We start from the raw sequence: 15,909 nt of genomic DNA, 5'->3' as shown, positions 1-15,909 counted from the left end.
CAGTTTTCCCCTCTGTGCCAAGGTGTGATGGAGACAGAGATTATTCAGGGCAGACACAAAAGACCAGGCCCTTTGCCCTCCTGCTATCTCTCTTGGGCTGGGATCACAGGTGGTCTACTGATGTGATTCTGGGATGGGGTAGGTCTGCCCAGGCGGTGTCCCCTGGGTCCCAGGGTCCAGATAATTCTGAGGGGAGGGGACTTGGAGAGGTCCTAGTGCCTTCCTTAAGCTGCTGGGACTATGCAAGGTGGGATGTCCTGCCCAGAATGGAGTTTGCAGTGGTTACATCTCTGTGGCCTCTCAGAGGAGGAAATAGCTCAAAGAGTCTGAGAAATGTCTCCAAAGTCACTCGGCCAGGAGGTGCCAGGGCAGGGACAGGAGCCCGACTGCAGGGAAGACTCCACTGTAGCCTTGCTGCAGGCTGGAGCCCCACAAAGTGCAGGCACGCACACGCATGCACACGAACGCACACACTGGGCCACACAAACCACAGGAATATGGCAACAATCATTTACTAAGCACACATTTGGCTGTCCATGCCCATGGATTCCACAATCTAGGGAGTCAACCAACCCTGGATAGAAAATGATTGACAAAAAAAAAATTTTTGAACTGAACTTGTAAAGGCTTTTTTCCTGTTATTATTCTGTAAACCATATAGGATAACAAGTGTTTCCGTGATGTTGACATTACATTAGGTATAAGTAGTCTAGAGACACGGAAAGTACATGGGACGACTGTGCAGGTTATGGGCAGCTATGATTCCATTTTACCTAAGGGTTTTGAGCCTCCACAGGTTATGGTATTCCCATTGAATCCAGAAGCAATCTTTCTGTGGATACCAAGGAATGACTTATTTTACCATAATTTTTTAATACTTATTTTTTAGGTGTAGATGGACACAACACAATGCCTTTATTTTTATGTGGTGCTGAGGATCGAACACGGGTCCCGCCCATGCTAGGCGAGCGCTCTACCACTGAGCCACAATCCCAGCCCCTTATTTTACCATAATTTTTATAATTTTGGAAAAAAACATCCCCCTGGCTACTGTGAGACAATGAAAATCATACCAGGGGGGGACAGAGACAGAGGGGGCAGCTCGTGCTACCTATTGGCGGAGGCTGGCTCCTGGAACAGGGTCGGAGTCGGGAGAGGGCTGGCCAGGATCCGTGCAGAACCAGCTACCGACGGTCCAGGGGCTGCCCTATGGGTGAGTGTGAGGGAAAAGAACCCTGGGACAGCTCCAGGTTTGGGGCTGAACAACCCTTTGGATGTCCATCGAACACGTACCTTGGGCTCAGTGAAGGTAGGTCTGAGAGGCCTGGGGTATATGTGCCAGATTGGGTGTGCCCAAGAGATGTGACTGGACAGAGGCTGAGAAGAGGGTGGGGGAGAGGAGTAGGAGGGGGAGAGGAGAGGCACCAGTGTTGCCGTGGTATTTACCACCTGGGGACTGCAGCTAGAAAGAGACAGGAGCTACAGCTTGAGCTCTGTGCCCCCTGACATTTAGAAGCCCAAAGGAGAGAGATGGAATGAGAGGGAGGGAGCGATGGTGACAGGACCAGCCACCACTGGTGATCTAGGAAAAAGTCACTTCCAGGGAATGTGGGAACAGAGACCAATAGAGTATCAAGGAGGAATCAGGAGACAAGGAAGTGGGGAAGAATAGGGACACAGAATTTTGCTGGGCACAGGGACAGGCAGTCAGGTATGGACAGATGGGGCCAAAAACTCACTGTCAGGTACAGGGACAGACAGGCATATTGTCACATGTGGGTATTAAACAGACACACTGAGAAAGAGGGACCACCCTATGGCATAGGCATCCTTCACACATAGGGACCCAGGGATACTGCATTTGTTAAACACGGGCCTGCTCTGGATGTGGTCCTACTAGGCACAGACTGGCCCAGAGTTCCTGGATCCCCTCACCACTATGACAGGAACCTTAGTAGGATGAAGAGTGGGCACAGGAAACCTGTCTTGGGGCCAGTGCACAGGGTTTAGTGCATGTCCTTGAAGGGGCTGCCTACACTGGCGAGGCCTTGGCTGGGACTGAGGCCTGTAGCCTAAGGTAAGGGTAGGTTGTGCCTTAGGAGTTTCTGGAAGGCACTATTTCCAGCACCTCCTGCACCCCACAATCAGTGGGAAAGCAGGGGAGGTGTGGCCTGAGGTATGAGAGAACCGACTTCTCTGCAAGGGCTGGAATGGCCTCTCCCACGATGGGTATCAGATTCCCTGGGGAGGGCTATGCCGGGCAGCCAGCCCAAATTCAGAGATGGAGGTGGAGAGAGCAGAGATACCTAGAGGGAGCTGTGGCCACCTTCCCCATCTCCCGCAGTGACCTGGATCTCACAGAACCTAACCCACCACTCCCGGCCTTAGTTCTATTTCCTTCTAAAGTTTGCTTCAGTGTCCTGGCCCAAGAGGAGCCCATCTGGGCTCCAGAGAAGGAAATCACAGTATATTCCACCTCTCAGCCTAGCTCTGAGGTCTAGGTCTAGGTCTCCATTCCCCTACTTTCTCAGGCCACTGGTACCCAGGAGGTGAGTCTGCCAGGCCATGGGGAGGGGGTTGGCTCCCAGACAACTCAGTCAATATTTGTGGACTGACTAACTGATTAAGTTTGAATGCCCAGCCCTCTGAGTACTGAGTGGTCGGGTGTGTCCTGCAGGGCGGGAGCTGGGATTGAGTTACAGTGGGGGAGGTGGGGCAGTGGGCAGAGCCTGGCCCCTTGCCAGACTAGCACTGCCCACAGGCAGGGAGAAGGTGGGAGCATTTCCAGCAGGTAGGCCTGGGCAGAGGGGCACCGACCGGGTGGAGAGGGGTTGCTGCTAGCCCAGGTGGAGGGCATGCAGTCCCAGAGCAGAGGCCAGCAGAACTGAGGGAGCGGCCACCAGCCCAGCAGGTGAGATCACCCAGGGGGCAGGGCGACTGTGGCCAGGCAGTCCAGTGGGAGGAAAGCGGCAGATTCTGTGGGTGAGTGGGGTCTCTGACACCCATAATCGGTTTGCCTAAGACCCCTCCCCTCCCCCTGGCCAGGCTCCCCTGTCCTCCTCCAGCAGGCAGTGCCCCTCCCCCTTCCTGGAACTTGAAGTCACCCCTGAGTCTGGAAGGAAGGACACACCTGGGGGAGAGAAAAGGGCACTGGTGGAGGGAGGGGCGCCTGGAGGGAGAAAGGGGAAGTCAGGGAAAGGAGGGGGCACTGTGAGGGAGAAGGGAGAGTCTGGAGGAGGAAGGGAGTGGGGGTGGGTGACCCAGGGCAGAGAAGAGGAGGCCAGCAGGGAGGGGCTGGGGGAAGAGGGCACCTTGGGAAAGGAGGAAAGGTGAGAAAGGGACCCTAGATAAGAATGGGGCACACAAAGAGAAAGAGGGCCCTGAGTAGAGGGGCACCCCAGGAAGAGAAGGGAGCTTCCTGGAAAGAGGAGAGGACATGGGGGTGGAGGGGGGGGCGGGGTCCCAACCACAGGATGTGGTAGAAAGGAGTCGTACAGGGAGAGGTAAAATACACGAGTGGGGGTCTTGTGGGACTGGGGACCTTGCCCTGGGGAGGGAGCCGTCCCCTGAGGAGAAAGAGACAGCCTGGATGAAAGAAGAGGGTATTGGGGAGAGAGGGAACTCCCCAACTTTTAAGCATCCCTTCCTCCTATCTCCCCCAGAAACCAGTTGAAAGATGGTGAACACTGGTGACCTGGGTTGGGGCCTCAGCCCTGGCAGCCTGAGAGTCTGGCTCCCCCGGCTAAACTCCACATTGGGCATCCTCCCAGCCACCCTGGGGGTAATGCTGCCCCCTGCCCCCGTGAAACCAGCCGAGTCCCAATCTTCTGGCTGCTTGTCTATCTTTCCTGTCTCACATGTCCTCCAGGGCTGCCATACTATTAGGAGAACTACATCCCGTAGGTCCTGGACTTCTGTTTACTGCTTGCTTAGGTCCCTGGTCACTGACACTGATCACTATTTCTGCCTGTCACTCAGAGTCCTGCTGCAGGTCACCATTGCACGTAACTATGTACAATAGTGTCACATTTTCAGTTGCTCAAAATCACCATTTCATGGCCATCGTGTCTGTCTGTCACACATGTCATTGTCACACCAACAGGCCATCACCTACAACAGTTCTAGATGACAGGTTAGGGACTTCTAGGGACAGTTAGATGTACAGGTGACTCTCTTCTGCATCCACGTTCACTTAGTCACAACTAGCAACACACTTCATTCATTTACCTCCCATCTGCTGGGCACCTGCTGGGATTCTGTGGTACATAAGAAGACAAGCCCCTGCCTTCAGGAATCTTCGGCTCCTGTGTGGGAGGCCAAAGCCAACATCATGCATGGTTTCCATGGGGTGCTAGGAGGGGCTGCATGTGTGATGAACACAGCTCTAACCTCCTGGCTGACTGCTAACTGACTCAGCCCTGGGCAATCCCCATCTCCCTTCCCACGACCACCTTACACAGTGCACTGTGAGCACACCAGGGCCTGAGTGGCCCTCGGAGGCCCTGGACACCACAGCAGAGTAAGAGCCGCTCTGCCAGTAGCTCTGTGCCTCTGATTCTACAACTCTGTGTTTCTCCTCTGCCCTCGCTCACCTCGCTCTGCCAGGGAGGAGTGCAGGGGCCAGAGTAGCAGAGTCACTATCACACCAGGGGCCCAAGGGAGAGACTCAGAAAGAAGTGATTGGGTGTCTATTCAGCAAAGCAGCAGCAAGGAGAGAAAGCTGCAGCTGGCAGGGTTTAAGTTAAATGCACAAAGACTTCCGTGCAGGAAAGAATGACCAAACCTCACACACACATTTCTGAAGGAGTTGTGCAGGGGAGCCCCAGGGGTCCGTGGCAATCTGCTGAGATGTAAGAAAATCAACAGAACAGAGAGCCTGCCTTCCTCCAATACCTCATGTTTGTCTCCCTCCTCTGCACACTCAGAACCATAGAGTCCAAACCTAAGTGACCCAGGTCAGTTTGCAGAGTCTCTGTGTTAGAGGTCAGCCCAGTTTCAAGAATCTGTCAAGAGTGCTTATGCCTCATTTGACCAATGCTCAGGCCAGCTGACCTTGTCACTTGCTGCACTCTGTCACAGTCTTCAGAGACAGTTCTTGTGTGCACTCTGTCTTGGATTTATAGAACTTTGTCTCTCTGCAGAGCCTGGTTTTGCCCAAAGCCTCTGTTTTCAGACTCCGGGGCTCTTTCAACAGTGGGTCCCAGTTTCCCTGGGCATTAGATTTGCTTTCCCTGCAGAAGCTTTTGTGCATGCTCAGCTCATCCCTGTCTGCAGAACTTGTCTGGTGCCTTTGTCTGGGACACATTTTTCTACATAAAGACACTGCCCCTGTTTGCAAAGCTTTGTCTGTTCAAGCAGCACCTGTCCCCCTTAGCAGAAACAGTTCCTTCCACGTGAGTGTCTCTACCTCAGACTGTGTCCCTAATGACAGGAGCTCTTTCTATCTCGGGCCTGGGTTTTCTCTGTGGTCTATGGGTAGCATCTTTGGCATTTGTCAGGACTTGTGCCTGTTTGCCCAGCCTATCTGAATTTCCCTGGGTAGAAACTGTCTTCTTGTAGGATTTTTTCTGATGAAGTTTACCCTGCTGGGGGGTGGGAGGGCTCTGTCTGTCTGGGAGCATAGGTGTCTTTCTGCAAAGCACACCCCTATCTTCAGAGCCTTTATCTGCAAAACTCTATTCCTATTTCCATGTGTACCTGTTAGAGACCCTTTCCCTATTTACAGAACATTTACCTGTCTCAAAACTGATCTTCTTCTGTAAAGCCCAACCCATTTGCAGGGCACAGGGCTTAGGGCCCTCCACAGAACCCAGCCCTGCTTCAGTCTTGCCTACATGTGGAGAAGATGTGCTGGCACACAAAGTTGACTCCTGCCACTCCTTCGGCAGCTCCTCCTTCTCTGGAGGAACCACCACTGTTTATAGAACCTGTCTGTCTGAAGACCCTGTGTTGGCTTGTAAAATCTCTTATCTGCAAATCACGTCTCTGGATTTTCTGTTTACAGGGCCTGAGTCTTTTTTCAGAGCCTGATCTCTTTTTAGAGCTCATGATTATTTTCCTGGCCTATTCCCATCTCCCTGTAAGTAGGAATTGAGTCTGTTTGCAGAGGCTACCCTGCATACAGAGCACGCTCATGCCAAAGAGAGCCTGCCTCCATCTGCGAGGCCTTTCTCTGGCCAAAAATGGGACACCTGTTTGCAGAGCCTTGCCCATCTATGAACTTGTCCATGTCTGCAGAGTCTGTCCTTTATACAAAGAGTCCCTGTCTTGAGGCTTGTCCCCATGCACATTGGCAGAGCCTTTCCCAGTTTGCAAAGCTCCCACATGCCTGCAACACCCATAACTGTTTGTAAAGCCTTTGTCAGTGTTCACAGTCATTGCTGGTTTGCGCAGCCTGTCTCAATTGTCCTGGGATGTGCCTGTGTCTGCTGCACAGGCTGTCCTTGCACACACACACACCATCATTTCCATCAAGAGAACCGGAGACTTTGCAACCCTTTCTTCAGTCTGAGGAAACTGTACCTGCTTGCAAAGCCTTCACCTGTTTGCAAGCCTTTTTCTGTCCTCAGAGCCTGTCACCGTGTAGGTCCCTGCTGTTGGCATAGCCTGATCCTAACTTTGCCTGGAAAACCTGTGTCTATTTGTAGCTCGATTGTGTGCGGAGCCTGTCTTTGTCTACAGGATTGAGTTCTATTTCAAGAGCCTGTCCCTGTTGGCCGTCTGTCCCCGCCTGTTGAATCTGTTCCTACTGGCAGAGCTTTTGCCTGATTGTTGAACCTACCATTCTCTGCAGCAAGTGCCCCGGAAAGCAGATCCTGCATCTGTCTGCATAGTCTGTTTCTAACTCCCTATTTGCAGCGGTTGCTGGCTTCAAAGCCTGCCCCTGCCCAGAGAGCTCAGCCCTGTTCTAAGAGCACACCCAGGTCTCTGTTTGCAAAGTCTCCGTATCTGGTCTACAGTGCCTGTCCTGGTTTTCTGATGCCTGTGTGTTTACAGAGCCCTCCTAATGAAAGTCACACTTCATGACGAAGGTGCTTTGGAGAGCTGTAGGTGGGAAGAATTCTTGTTTGGAGCCCGGAGAACAGGTGGCCAGAAGGTGGACCTACCACTTGAGAACTCTGGCTCTTGTTCCCTGTGTCCTCTCTCTTTTCTGCTTGGTTTAGGATGAACAATAACAAGGGCCTCCCAGCCATCGACAGCCACAGAGACCTCCACATATGGATCATCGAGGTAAGGGGTCTAACACATGGCACAGATGGTGACATGGAAGGTGTGGGGTTTCAGAAACCAGGCTCCTCCCGCCCCCAACCCAGAGCTCTCTCCCCTACACAGGAGGTGGAGTTTGTAGGTGGAGGGAGGTCTCTGAGTGGTCACATGGCACCCTTTTCTCCCAGAACCTAAAGATGGTGCCAGTACCTGAGAAGGCTTACGGGAACTTCTTTGAGAAACACTGCTATATCATCCTCCATGTGAGTCACATGGGGATTGTGTTTGGGACAGAGGGTGACATGGCCCAGCACTGGAGACTCCAAGGTGCAGACACCATCTCTGCCCTAGAAAGAGGCAAGCTGAGAGCCCCAGAATCACCTCCCCCAAGGGGGGGCTGCTGCCCTGATCCCTCTTAGCCCCTGCTGCCCCTTCACGATCTGTCCATAGAGCATCTGCCCACCATCTCCTCCACGGCCCTCAGTACACCCTTTACCTAAGTTTTCCACCTGGGCCTTGATGCCTGGACTCCTCCCTGCTCCTGCTCCTCTGCCTGCCCACCCCCACATACACAAACACATGGACCCTAGGTCCCCCAGAGCAAAAAGGCCACACAGGAAGCATCCAGCGACCTGCACTACTGGATCGGGAAGGAGGCAAGCACAGAGGCTCAGGGCGCTGCAAGCACCTTTGTGCAGCACCTGCAAGAGGAGCTGGGGGACCGGACAGTGCAACATCGGGAAGTGCAAGGCCATGAGTCCGAGTGTTTCCACAGCTACTTCCATCCGGGAGTCATGTGAGTGCGGGGCAGAGTAGGGAGGAACTGGGACTGGGAGCCCCGCTGGTGAATCCAATGTTCAGGCTGCCTTGGGATGACTACCCCCATTTGCTAAATGGAATGTGTGTGTGCATGTGTGCATGTGTACGTGCATTTGTGTGTGTGAGAGAGAGAGTGTGTATGAGAGAGAGAGCACACTTTGTTGAGATACGACCCACATACCATACCATGCACCCATTTCAATATGCCATTCAGTGATTTTCACAGGCTTGTCCAACCAGCACCATGAGCAGTTTGAGAACATTTTTATCACCCTTACAACAAGAGGTCCTTCATAACAGGCTTTTTTCAATTAGCATGCTGTTTTCAAGGTTCATCCATGTGGTATCAGGCATTATTAATAATTTATTTTTGTTACCAAATGCTATTGCATTGTTTGAATATGCCATATTTTATTTATTCACTTAATGGACATTTGGGCTGTTTCCACCATGATCATTTGTATACAAGTTTTTGTGTGGACAAATGTTTTTATTTCTCTGGGGTATATACCTAGGAGTAGACACCAACATTGTTTTGAGTTTTCTTCTATGTTGCTGTGCTGGTAGAAATGTCTTTTGGGCGGTGCTGGGGTTGTGACTCAGTGGTAGAGTGCTGGCCTAGCATGAGTGAGGCACTGGGTTTGAGCCTCAGCACCCCATAAAAATAAAGAAATAAAATAAAGTATTATGTCCATCTACAACTAAATACATACATATATATATATATATATATATATATATATATACACACACACACACACATATATACACATATATGTGTATACATATATATGTAAAGAAATGTCTTTTGCTATAAATTACTTTAATGTTTTTTAAATTAATAATTGTAATATATTTAGGTTGAACATAGGAACTTGTCAATATCTGACCATGTCTGCTTCATACAGTTGGGCCTACACTTGTTCATGTAGTATATACATGAACACATGCATACAAGTATACATGCATATGCAGAAACACATACCACCCCCTGTGCATGTCCACCTGTAGATGGGCACACCCCCCATGTGTAAATAGTCATGTCCTCCTGAACATATCTATGTCGTTACCCATTTCCACGTACTCCCATCCAGACTTACATGGGTAAATAGATATACACTGAACCTCCAAATGAATACACATATACATAGATGCACACATGACCACATCTCTACACATGGATAAAACACACATTCATGCCTCAAGTTTACTCTAACATGCACGGAACAGGCACATGACATCCCCTATGCACGTGTGCATGTGCTCACTTTTTCACTCATTCCTACACATGGCAGTGTGCATTTCTAAGTGAGACCCGTTCCCTTCTCAGCTACAGGAAGGGGGGCCTAGCCTCTGACGTCAAGCATGTGGAGACCAACATGTACAACATCCAGCGACTGCTGCACATCAAAGCGAGGAAGCACGTGTCTGCCACCGAGGTGAGGGTCACCAGGAATGCACTTGACCTCTGGACTCAGCTTGGACTGAGTATACTGAAGTATAAGGAAGTGTGGAAGTTGGCAGGGAATGTGGGGGTGGGGATAAGCTGTCAGAATTCCCAGAGGCCTGTCTCGAATAAGAAGAGAAGGCAGAGCCAGTCTTCCAGCCCCACCTCTGCCACGGCTCCCTGGACCCTCTTCCTCACCTGTCTCATGGACGTGTTAGGAATTTGGGCAGGTGAGGCAGATAAGATGGTGCATCTGGTCCTTGTAAGCAGCACAATGGGAGGTGGCACATTTGTGAAGGAGTGCAGAGTCTCAGGCTCTCTCACATACACTATACTGTCACTGTCACCCACAGGTACCCACACTGTCTCTCCTTACACCCTCAGGGCTACTCTAGTCCATATGATATTCATGTGCAAATCAGCACAGAGAACCCCTTGCTTCCAGATGTCAAGAAATTTAAGGAAGATACTGATCTTGTTAGATCAAGTTATTATACTGCCATCAGGCTGGAATGTGGTGTAGTGATCACTCAGGAGTACAATGTCAACAGTGTGAACCAAGGTCCTTCAGTCTGCATAGTATGTGGCAGCCCTCCACAGGCTCTGCACTGTCACCCACAGATCCAGTGACCATACATCCCTGGTCATGCTGGGACACCATACAGTATTAAGTTTCACTATTATCCTGGCATAATTATTTAGAGTGCCCTCTTTTATCCTCAAAAATGTTTCCATTTGGATGATAACTATCCATAGATACACACTGTCCCCACACAAGCACATGTGCACTGTCAGCATGAGCACACAAACTTGTTCATATTTGATATACTCCCACACATGTACATGTACACACAGATAAATGCATACATCCTACCTGTATACACATGTGCAGCTTTAAACATACTTTGAATGAAAAGTGTCATGCTTAGTCATGTTCGCCCTGTGGATATAGCATTGTCTACAAGCACGCATGCTTAGAGATGTACACAGACACAGAGAGCTGCCCTCCAGGTCACTTTTGATTACATAGATTCATGCCTGCACATCGTGATAGGTGTTATTACAGTCACAGGGCTTCATGTGTCTAAGTGACACACTCTAGCTATGCTCCCTTCTGGCTGGGTGCTGCTGGTATGACATACTTTTTTTCCTCCCTGTCTGTTCCTCCTGACCCTGGCAGGTGGAGCTGTCTTGGAACAGCTTTAATAAAGGAGACATCTTCCTGCTGGACCTGGGCATGGTGATGATACAGTGGAATGGGTCCAAGACCAGCATTTCTGAGAAGTCTCGGGTCAGTGTCTGCCCTTGGAACTGGGGGTGCAGGGCTTGGTCCTACAGGTTTCTATCCTCTGTCTACCCCAAGAAGTAGGCTGAACTCTCCACCTCAATCTGAGAAGCACCTACTAGGCACAAGCTGAGTTCAGCCCCTGCACTGGTGATAGCCCCCCAGATGCCAGAGGGAGAAGACAACAGCTTTCCCTTCCCTCCATCCCTGCCTCTGGGAGCTGAGCAGTGACAGGAAAGATCTGAGCTGGGCTGCCAGAATGAGGGCACACCTGGGAAGCCTGACTGCCATTTCCTCTCCACAGGGCCTGGTTCTGACCTGCAGCATCCGGGACAGGGAACGTGGTGGTCGTGCACAGATTGGCATAGTGGATGACGGAGTTGAAGTCACTGACCCCACGCATATCATGGAGGCTGTGCTGGGTTGCAGAGTGGGCAATCTGCATGCAGCCATGCCCACCAAGAGTATTAACCAGCTGCAGAAGGCCAATGTCCGCCTCTACCAGTGAGCAGAATTGAGGGAGGACAGGGTGGGCAGAACAGTCCAGGACTGGTTGTCCAGCATTACTACAATAGCACAGCAACTCTAGAAAGCCCTCCAGTAAAAGCAGATGGATTTCTGGGACCTGGCATGTGGGACCTTGGGTCTATCCTATACTCTCAAATGATGTGTGGCAACCCTACTGGGAAACCCTTTGTGCAGATGAGGGAATGAGGCCCCATGAAGGTCAAGGAGCTGTGTAAGGCTCTACCGCAAGGCCACAACTCCCTCCAGCACCCATGCCTTTAGTAGAAGTTCTAAACAGGGGTAGGGTAAAGCCAGGCCAAGGAGGGACTGGGCTGCCCATAACCTAGATGCCTGTCCCCCAGTGTCTATGAAAAAGGCAAGGACTTGGTGATACAGGAATTGGCAACCCGCCCCCTAACCCAGGACCTGCTGCAGGAGGAGGTGAGGAAAGCCCCCAGCCCCTTGATTCATCTCTACTCCACAAGCCCAGCTGTCTGGACCACCTACTGACCAGACCTATCCTGGCTCCTAGGATTGCTACATCCTGGACCAGGGTGGCTTTAAGATCTACTTATGGCAGGGACGTATGTCCAACGTCGAGGAGAAAAAGGCTGCCTTCAGCAGGGCTGTGGTGAGGCCCTGGGTCCCTGTCTGAGAGACACAGCACAGCTCTGGGGTCTGATTAGGGAGGGGACTGGCCCTGAAATCTGGCAGGGGGTTCCCCTTCCTGGGGGTCTAAGGGAGGGGGAACTTTGAAATGGCAAAAGCAGCTCAGCTCTGAGAGCATTAATTAGCAAGTCTGGGACCCATTTAACAAGCCGACACTGTCATATTTCCCAACGAGTTGGGAAATATCCACATCCTGGGGTCCCAAAGGAGAGGAAACCCTAACCTGGAGCCAGAAAGTGGATGCACCCTACCCTGATTGATTTTATATATATATAAGATTATATGTAATATATATATTATATGTTATATATATATATATATCATATGTAATAATATATATGTAATATATATATAGTCTGGGAACCTTCTGCACTGGGTGTCCCCTCCTTTCTGGGGTCGGGGGTAGAAGTGGTTTGGCCTGGGTCTGCATGAATTGTCATGGCCAGCTCTTCTCTAGGCTGGGACTTGGGGACCTCTGTCTGCCCACAGGGACCTCAGAGAAGTCGGTAATGACAGTGTCGGCTTGTTAAATGGGTCACAAACTTGTTAATTAACGCGTCTCAGAGCTGAGCTGCTGTTGCCGCTGTAGTGGGGGGCGGCCCCCGGGAGGTGGAGCGCAATGGAAGCCCGCAGCCCGCAGGCCTGACCGAGTCCCCGCCCCAGGGCTTCATCCAGGCCAAGGGCTACCCGACCTACACCAACGTGGAGGTGGTGAACGACGGCGCCGAGTCCGCAGCGTTCAAGCAGCTCTTCCGAACGTGGACTCGCGAGCTGGGCAGGAAAAAGCTGGACCGCACAGGTGCGCAGGGGAGACGGGGCTGGAGGGGCGGGGCCTGCCGGGAGGGGGCGGGGCCTGGCAGGAACAGGTGGTTCGACGTGAGGGGAGAGCGGGAGCGGGCGTGGCCTGAGGGGTGCTGGACAGAACTCAGCACTAAGAGTGAAGGGGCGTGGCCGGAGCGTCAGGACTGGCCAGGGAGGGCCCTGGAGTCTAGGAGGGACCGGGAAGAGTGGGCGGGGCCGGGCTGGTGGAGGCTGAGACCTGAGCCGAAAGCTCCGTTGACATCCCCTGTCTCATCTTCAGGTAGATCCATTCAGGTAAAGCTGGACGTGGGCAAGCTGCACAGCCAGCCAGAGCTAGCGGCCCAGCTCAGGATGGTGGACGACGGCTCTGGGAAGGTGGAGGTGAGGGGCCTTGATTTAACTGACTATGCTTTGCCCACTGGTAAACCATACAGGTGCTATCTAAGGTGACCCTAGGACACCCGGATGCACATCCACACACAACTGGGGACAACCAGTAACACGTGCACATACACAAACCCTGCCTGACAGCTGACTGATGCAGTCAAGCCTAATCATACATAGTTATATGTTTGACAAGCCCATACATATGACAATACAGACACAGGTACTCATACTTTGTAATTGCGTCATCATAGCCAGGTGCACAAGTGCAAATAAGAAATTGCATGACTCTGTATCACACATGACGGCAGTCACACAATGGTCAACACCAACACAGATGCACAGCCACACATAATCTATCTCAGCCCCCTATACTCAGCCCCCTACACAGTCATCAACTGTGAACCACTCATCTGGTCTCAGACCAGTGTGCTAGGAGCCACAGGTGTTGAAGGCCACTTCCAGGCTCCATGCAGCACACGACTGCACATTGATCTGCTGGCTGACCCTCGAGCAGAGGCCTTGGTATCCTTTGGGCCTCCATTGTTAAATCTATAAAGTGAGGGCAGAAATTGGTCCCATCTGGTCCCAAGGCTGATGTGGGGATGCTGTGAGATTACAGAAACGGGACCACTGGTGAGGGGTCCTAGTTCTCGAGGAAGGTTGAGGTCAGAGGAATACAAGATGCCTCCTACATTTGCCCTAATAGAGATGGGCAGAGGAGGTGAGTGGTGGGAGACAAAGAGAGGAGGAGGAGAAGCACCAAGAGGGGAAGATGGGATGCGGGGTGGGTAAGGAGACTGGGAAAGGCAGGGAGTGGGGAGGAGACTGTGAGAGGAGGAAGAGATGGGGTGCAGGACGAGTAGGGAGAGTTGGGGGTTCAGGGCAAGGAAAAAGTAGGTGGGGAAAAGGGGTGCACTGTGAGAGACAGAGGGGGCAGCAGGGAGAGAGCAAGGCAGGGAAGCCCATAGGTAGGCAAGGGAGTGAGGGAAGGAGACCCAGGCTCCAAGCACAGGGACAGGGAGAGGAGGCAGTGGGCAGCAGGCAGAGAGGCCTGAGACGGGAGGCCTGGTTGCCAGGTAAGTGCCACTCTTGGGTGGTGTGTGGCCCAGATGAGCATCTTCTGCAAAAGGCAGGGTTCTGGATCCTGGGAAAGTTCCCCCAGAGAAGCTTTTGGGCTTTGTGTGGGTAAAGGATGCCCAGACGTTGTTTCCTGGCCTGTAGAGTCAAAGTGAAGTAGGTGCTGGGATCCCCAATTTGCAGGTGGGAAAATCTAAAGCTTTGAGGGCCTCACTGCTAACCACTCAGACCTGCAATTTGACCAGGGTCTGTCTACCTGGCTCCAAAGGGTGGCTACCTGGAGGAACACTCACAAATGTGAGGAAGTGTTTTCCTCCCAGATTTCGAGCAGGCTTTGTTGTTGTTGTTGTTGTTTTAATGACACTTGAAAGCCAAAAGGGCATGTTCCCTAATGTTTCGAGGCCTGACTTCTGCTGACCTGGCCTGAACAGTGTCTGTGTGAGGTCCTGTCTGCCCCTGACCAGGGCTGTGGCTGGAGGGGCTAGGACTTGGGGTGAGGGTGGGGCAGGGTGGTCCATGTCACATCTTTTGTAGTCCTTGCCACTCGTTTACTTAGGTACCACATGCAAACTCAGTCTTGGCTGAGAGCAGATCAGCTCAGGTGTGATGGGTTCCAGGGGTTCATGGGGGAAAAGGGTCACCTGCAGATTCAGCACAGAGCATGGGGAGGGTGCAGAGCTGGGGTGAGCTCCTTACCTACACAAGATGAGGAATGAAAGAGAGCTTTCTGGGTAGGTGTGGATAGGCAGGCTGGTTCAGGTAGAGGAGCTACCTTTGCCCACTGGTTCCCTTCTCCTCAGATGTGGTGCATCCAGGACTCAGGCAGGCAGCCCGTGGATTCCAAGCATCATGGACAGTTGTGCTCAAGCAACTGCTACCTCATCCTCTACACATACCAGAAACTGGGCTGCATCCAGTACATCTTGTACTTATGGCAGGTGCACCGGCTGGAGGCGGGTGGTGCACACCTTAAAGTCTAAGAACTAGAGCCAGAGAAGGAAATGTGAGAGCTGCCTTGGGCCATCACCGTCTCCCCAAACCCCACAGGGCCACCAGGCCACAGCAGAAGAGACCAAGGCCCTGCACTCTAATGCTGAGGAGCTGGACCACCTGTACCAGGGAGCTCTGGTGCAGGAGCATGTGACAATGGGCAGTGAGCCTCCCCACTTCCTTGCCATCTTCCAAGGCCAGCTGGTGATCTTCCAGGTAGGGCCCACCCTGCTGCTGCAGGGGCAGCTACCCCAGGCCTCGACATGGCCGTAGCCCTTGCATGAACTTGCTAAACACCTCTTCAGGTCTGGGGTCCAGCATTCCAGCACGTGGTTTCCTGGTGCTTGTCCAAGGCCCAGGAATCCCAAGGGTGACCCCCACTCGAGTTTCTTCCCCTAGTCCCACAGATAAGCATGGAGCAGGAACACAGGCAAGGAAACTGAGTCAAAAGGGACCCAGTGATGTCATACCCGGGTAGAACTGCTCCCCATGTGCCGCTGCAGCGGGACTGCGGCACCCATGTTCCACCTTCAAGGCCTGGGCATTGTGCCCTGACCCTGCAGAGAAGGGTGAGGGGTCCATTTACAAAGGGCTTGCTTTCCTGTCCTAGACTGATGGATCCCCACGCTCCACATTCAGAGGGTCCAGAAGACAGTGTTGGCCTGAGTCTTGAGGCAGTTTGTCCCTACTGGGACAGAGAGGCAACGCGCCCCCCCCCCCC

At 52.3% G+C, this 15,909-nt stretch overlaps 1 protein-coding gene across 5 annotated transcripts in view; it reads left to right on the top strand.

The window, feature by feature from the left end:
- The first annotated feature begins 2,741 nt into the window (after positions 1 to 2,741).
- The window catches only part of Vill (villin like), a 17,665-nt gene continuing 4,497 nt past the window's right edge, over positions 2,742 to 15,909 (top strand). Inside the window, exons 1-13 of one of the 5 annotated variants that reach the window (XM_048795545.1) lie at positions 2,742 to 2,791; positions 7,164 to 7,230; positions 7,395 to 7,469; positions 7,797 to 8,002; positions 9,356 to 9,464; positions 10,653 to 10,763; positions 11,062 to 11,261; positions 11,627 to 11,705; positions 11,797 to 11,895; positions 12,597 to 12,732; positions 13,015 to 13,115; positions 14,999 to 15,136; positions 15,246 to 15,404. In XM_048795545.1, coding sequence (XP_048651502.1) covers positions 7,165 to 7,230; positions 7,395 to 7,469; positions 7,797 to 8,002; positions 9,356 to 9,464; positions 10,653 to 10,763; positions 11,062 to 11,261; positions 11,627 to 11,705; positions 11,797 to 11,895; positions 12,597 to 12,732; positions 13,015 to 13,115; positions 14,999 to 15,136; positions 15,246 to 15,404 — 1,479 coding nt within the window. In that variant the 5' untranslated portion in view covers positions 2,742 to 2,791; position 7,164. Of the gene's footprint in view, positions 2,983 to 3,457; positions 3,782 to 7,163; positions 7,231 to 7,394; positions 7,470 to 7,796; positions 8,003 to 9,355; positions 9,465 to 10,652; positions 10,764 to 11,061; positions 11,262 to 11,626; positions 11,706 to 11,796; positions 11,896 to 12,596; positions 12,733 to 13,014; positions 13,116 to 14,998; positions 15,137 to 15,245; positions 15,405 to 15,909 lie in introns of those variants that run through there. The other 4 variants (XM_015489490.2, XM_048795546.1, XM_048795547.1 and 1 more) reach the window with 4 other exon arrangements.

The sequence above is a fragment of the Marmota marmota genome, unplaced genomic scaffold, assembly GCF_001458135.2.
Source record: "Marmota marmota marmota unplaced genomic scaffold, marMar, whole genome shotgun sequence".
NCBI lineage: Eukaryota > Metazoa > Chordata > Mammalia > Rodentia > Sciuridae > Marmota > Marmota marmota.
This window is presented reverse-complemented; position numbering and strand designations above follow the sequence as displayed.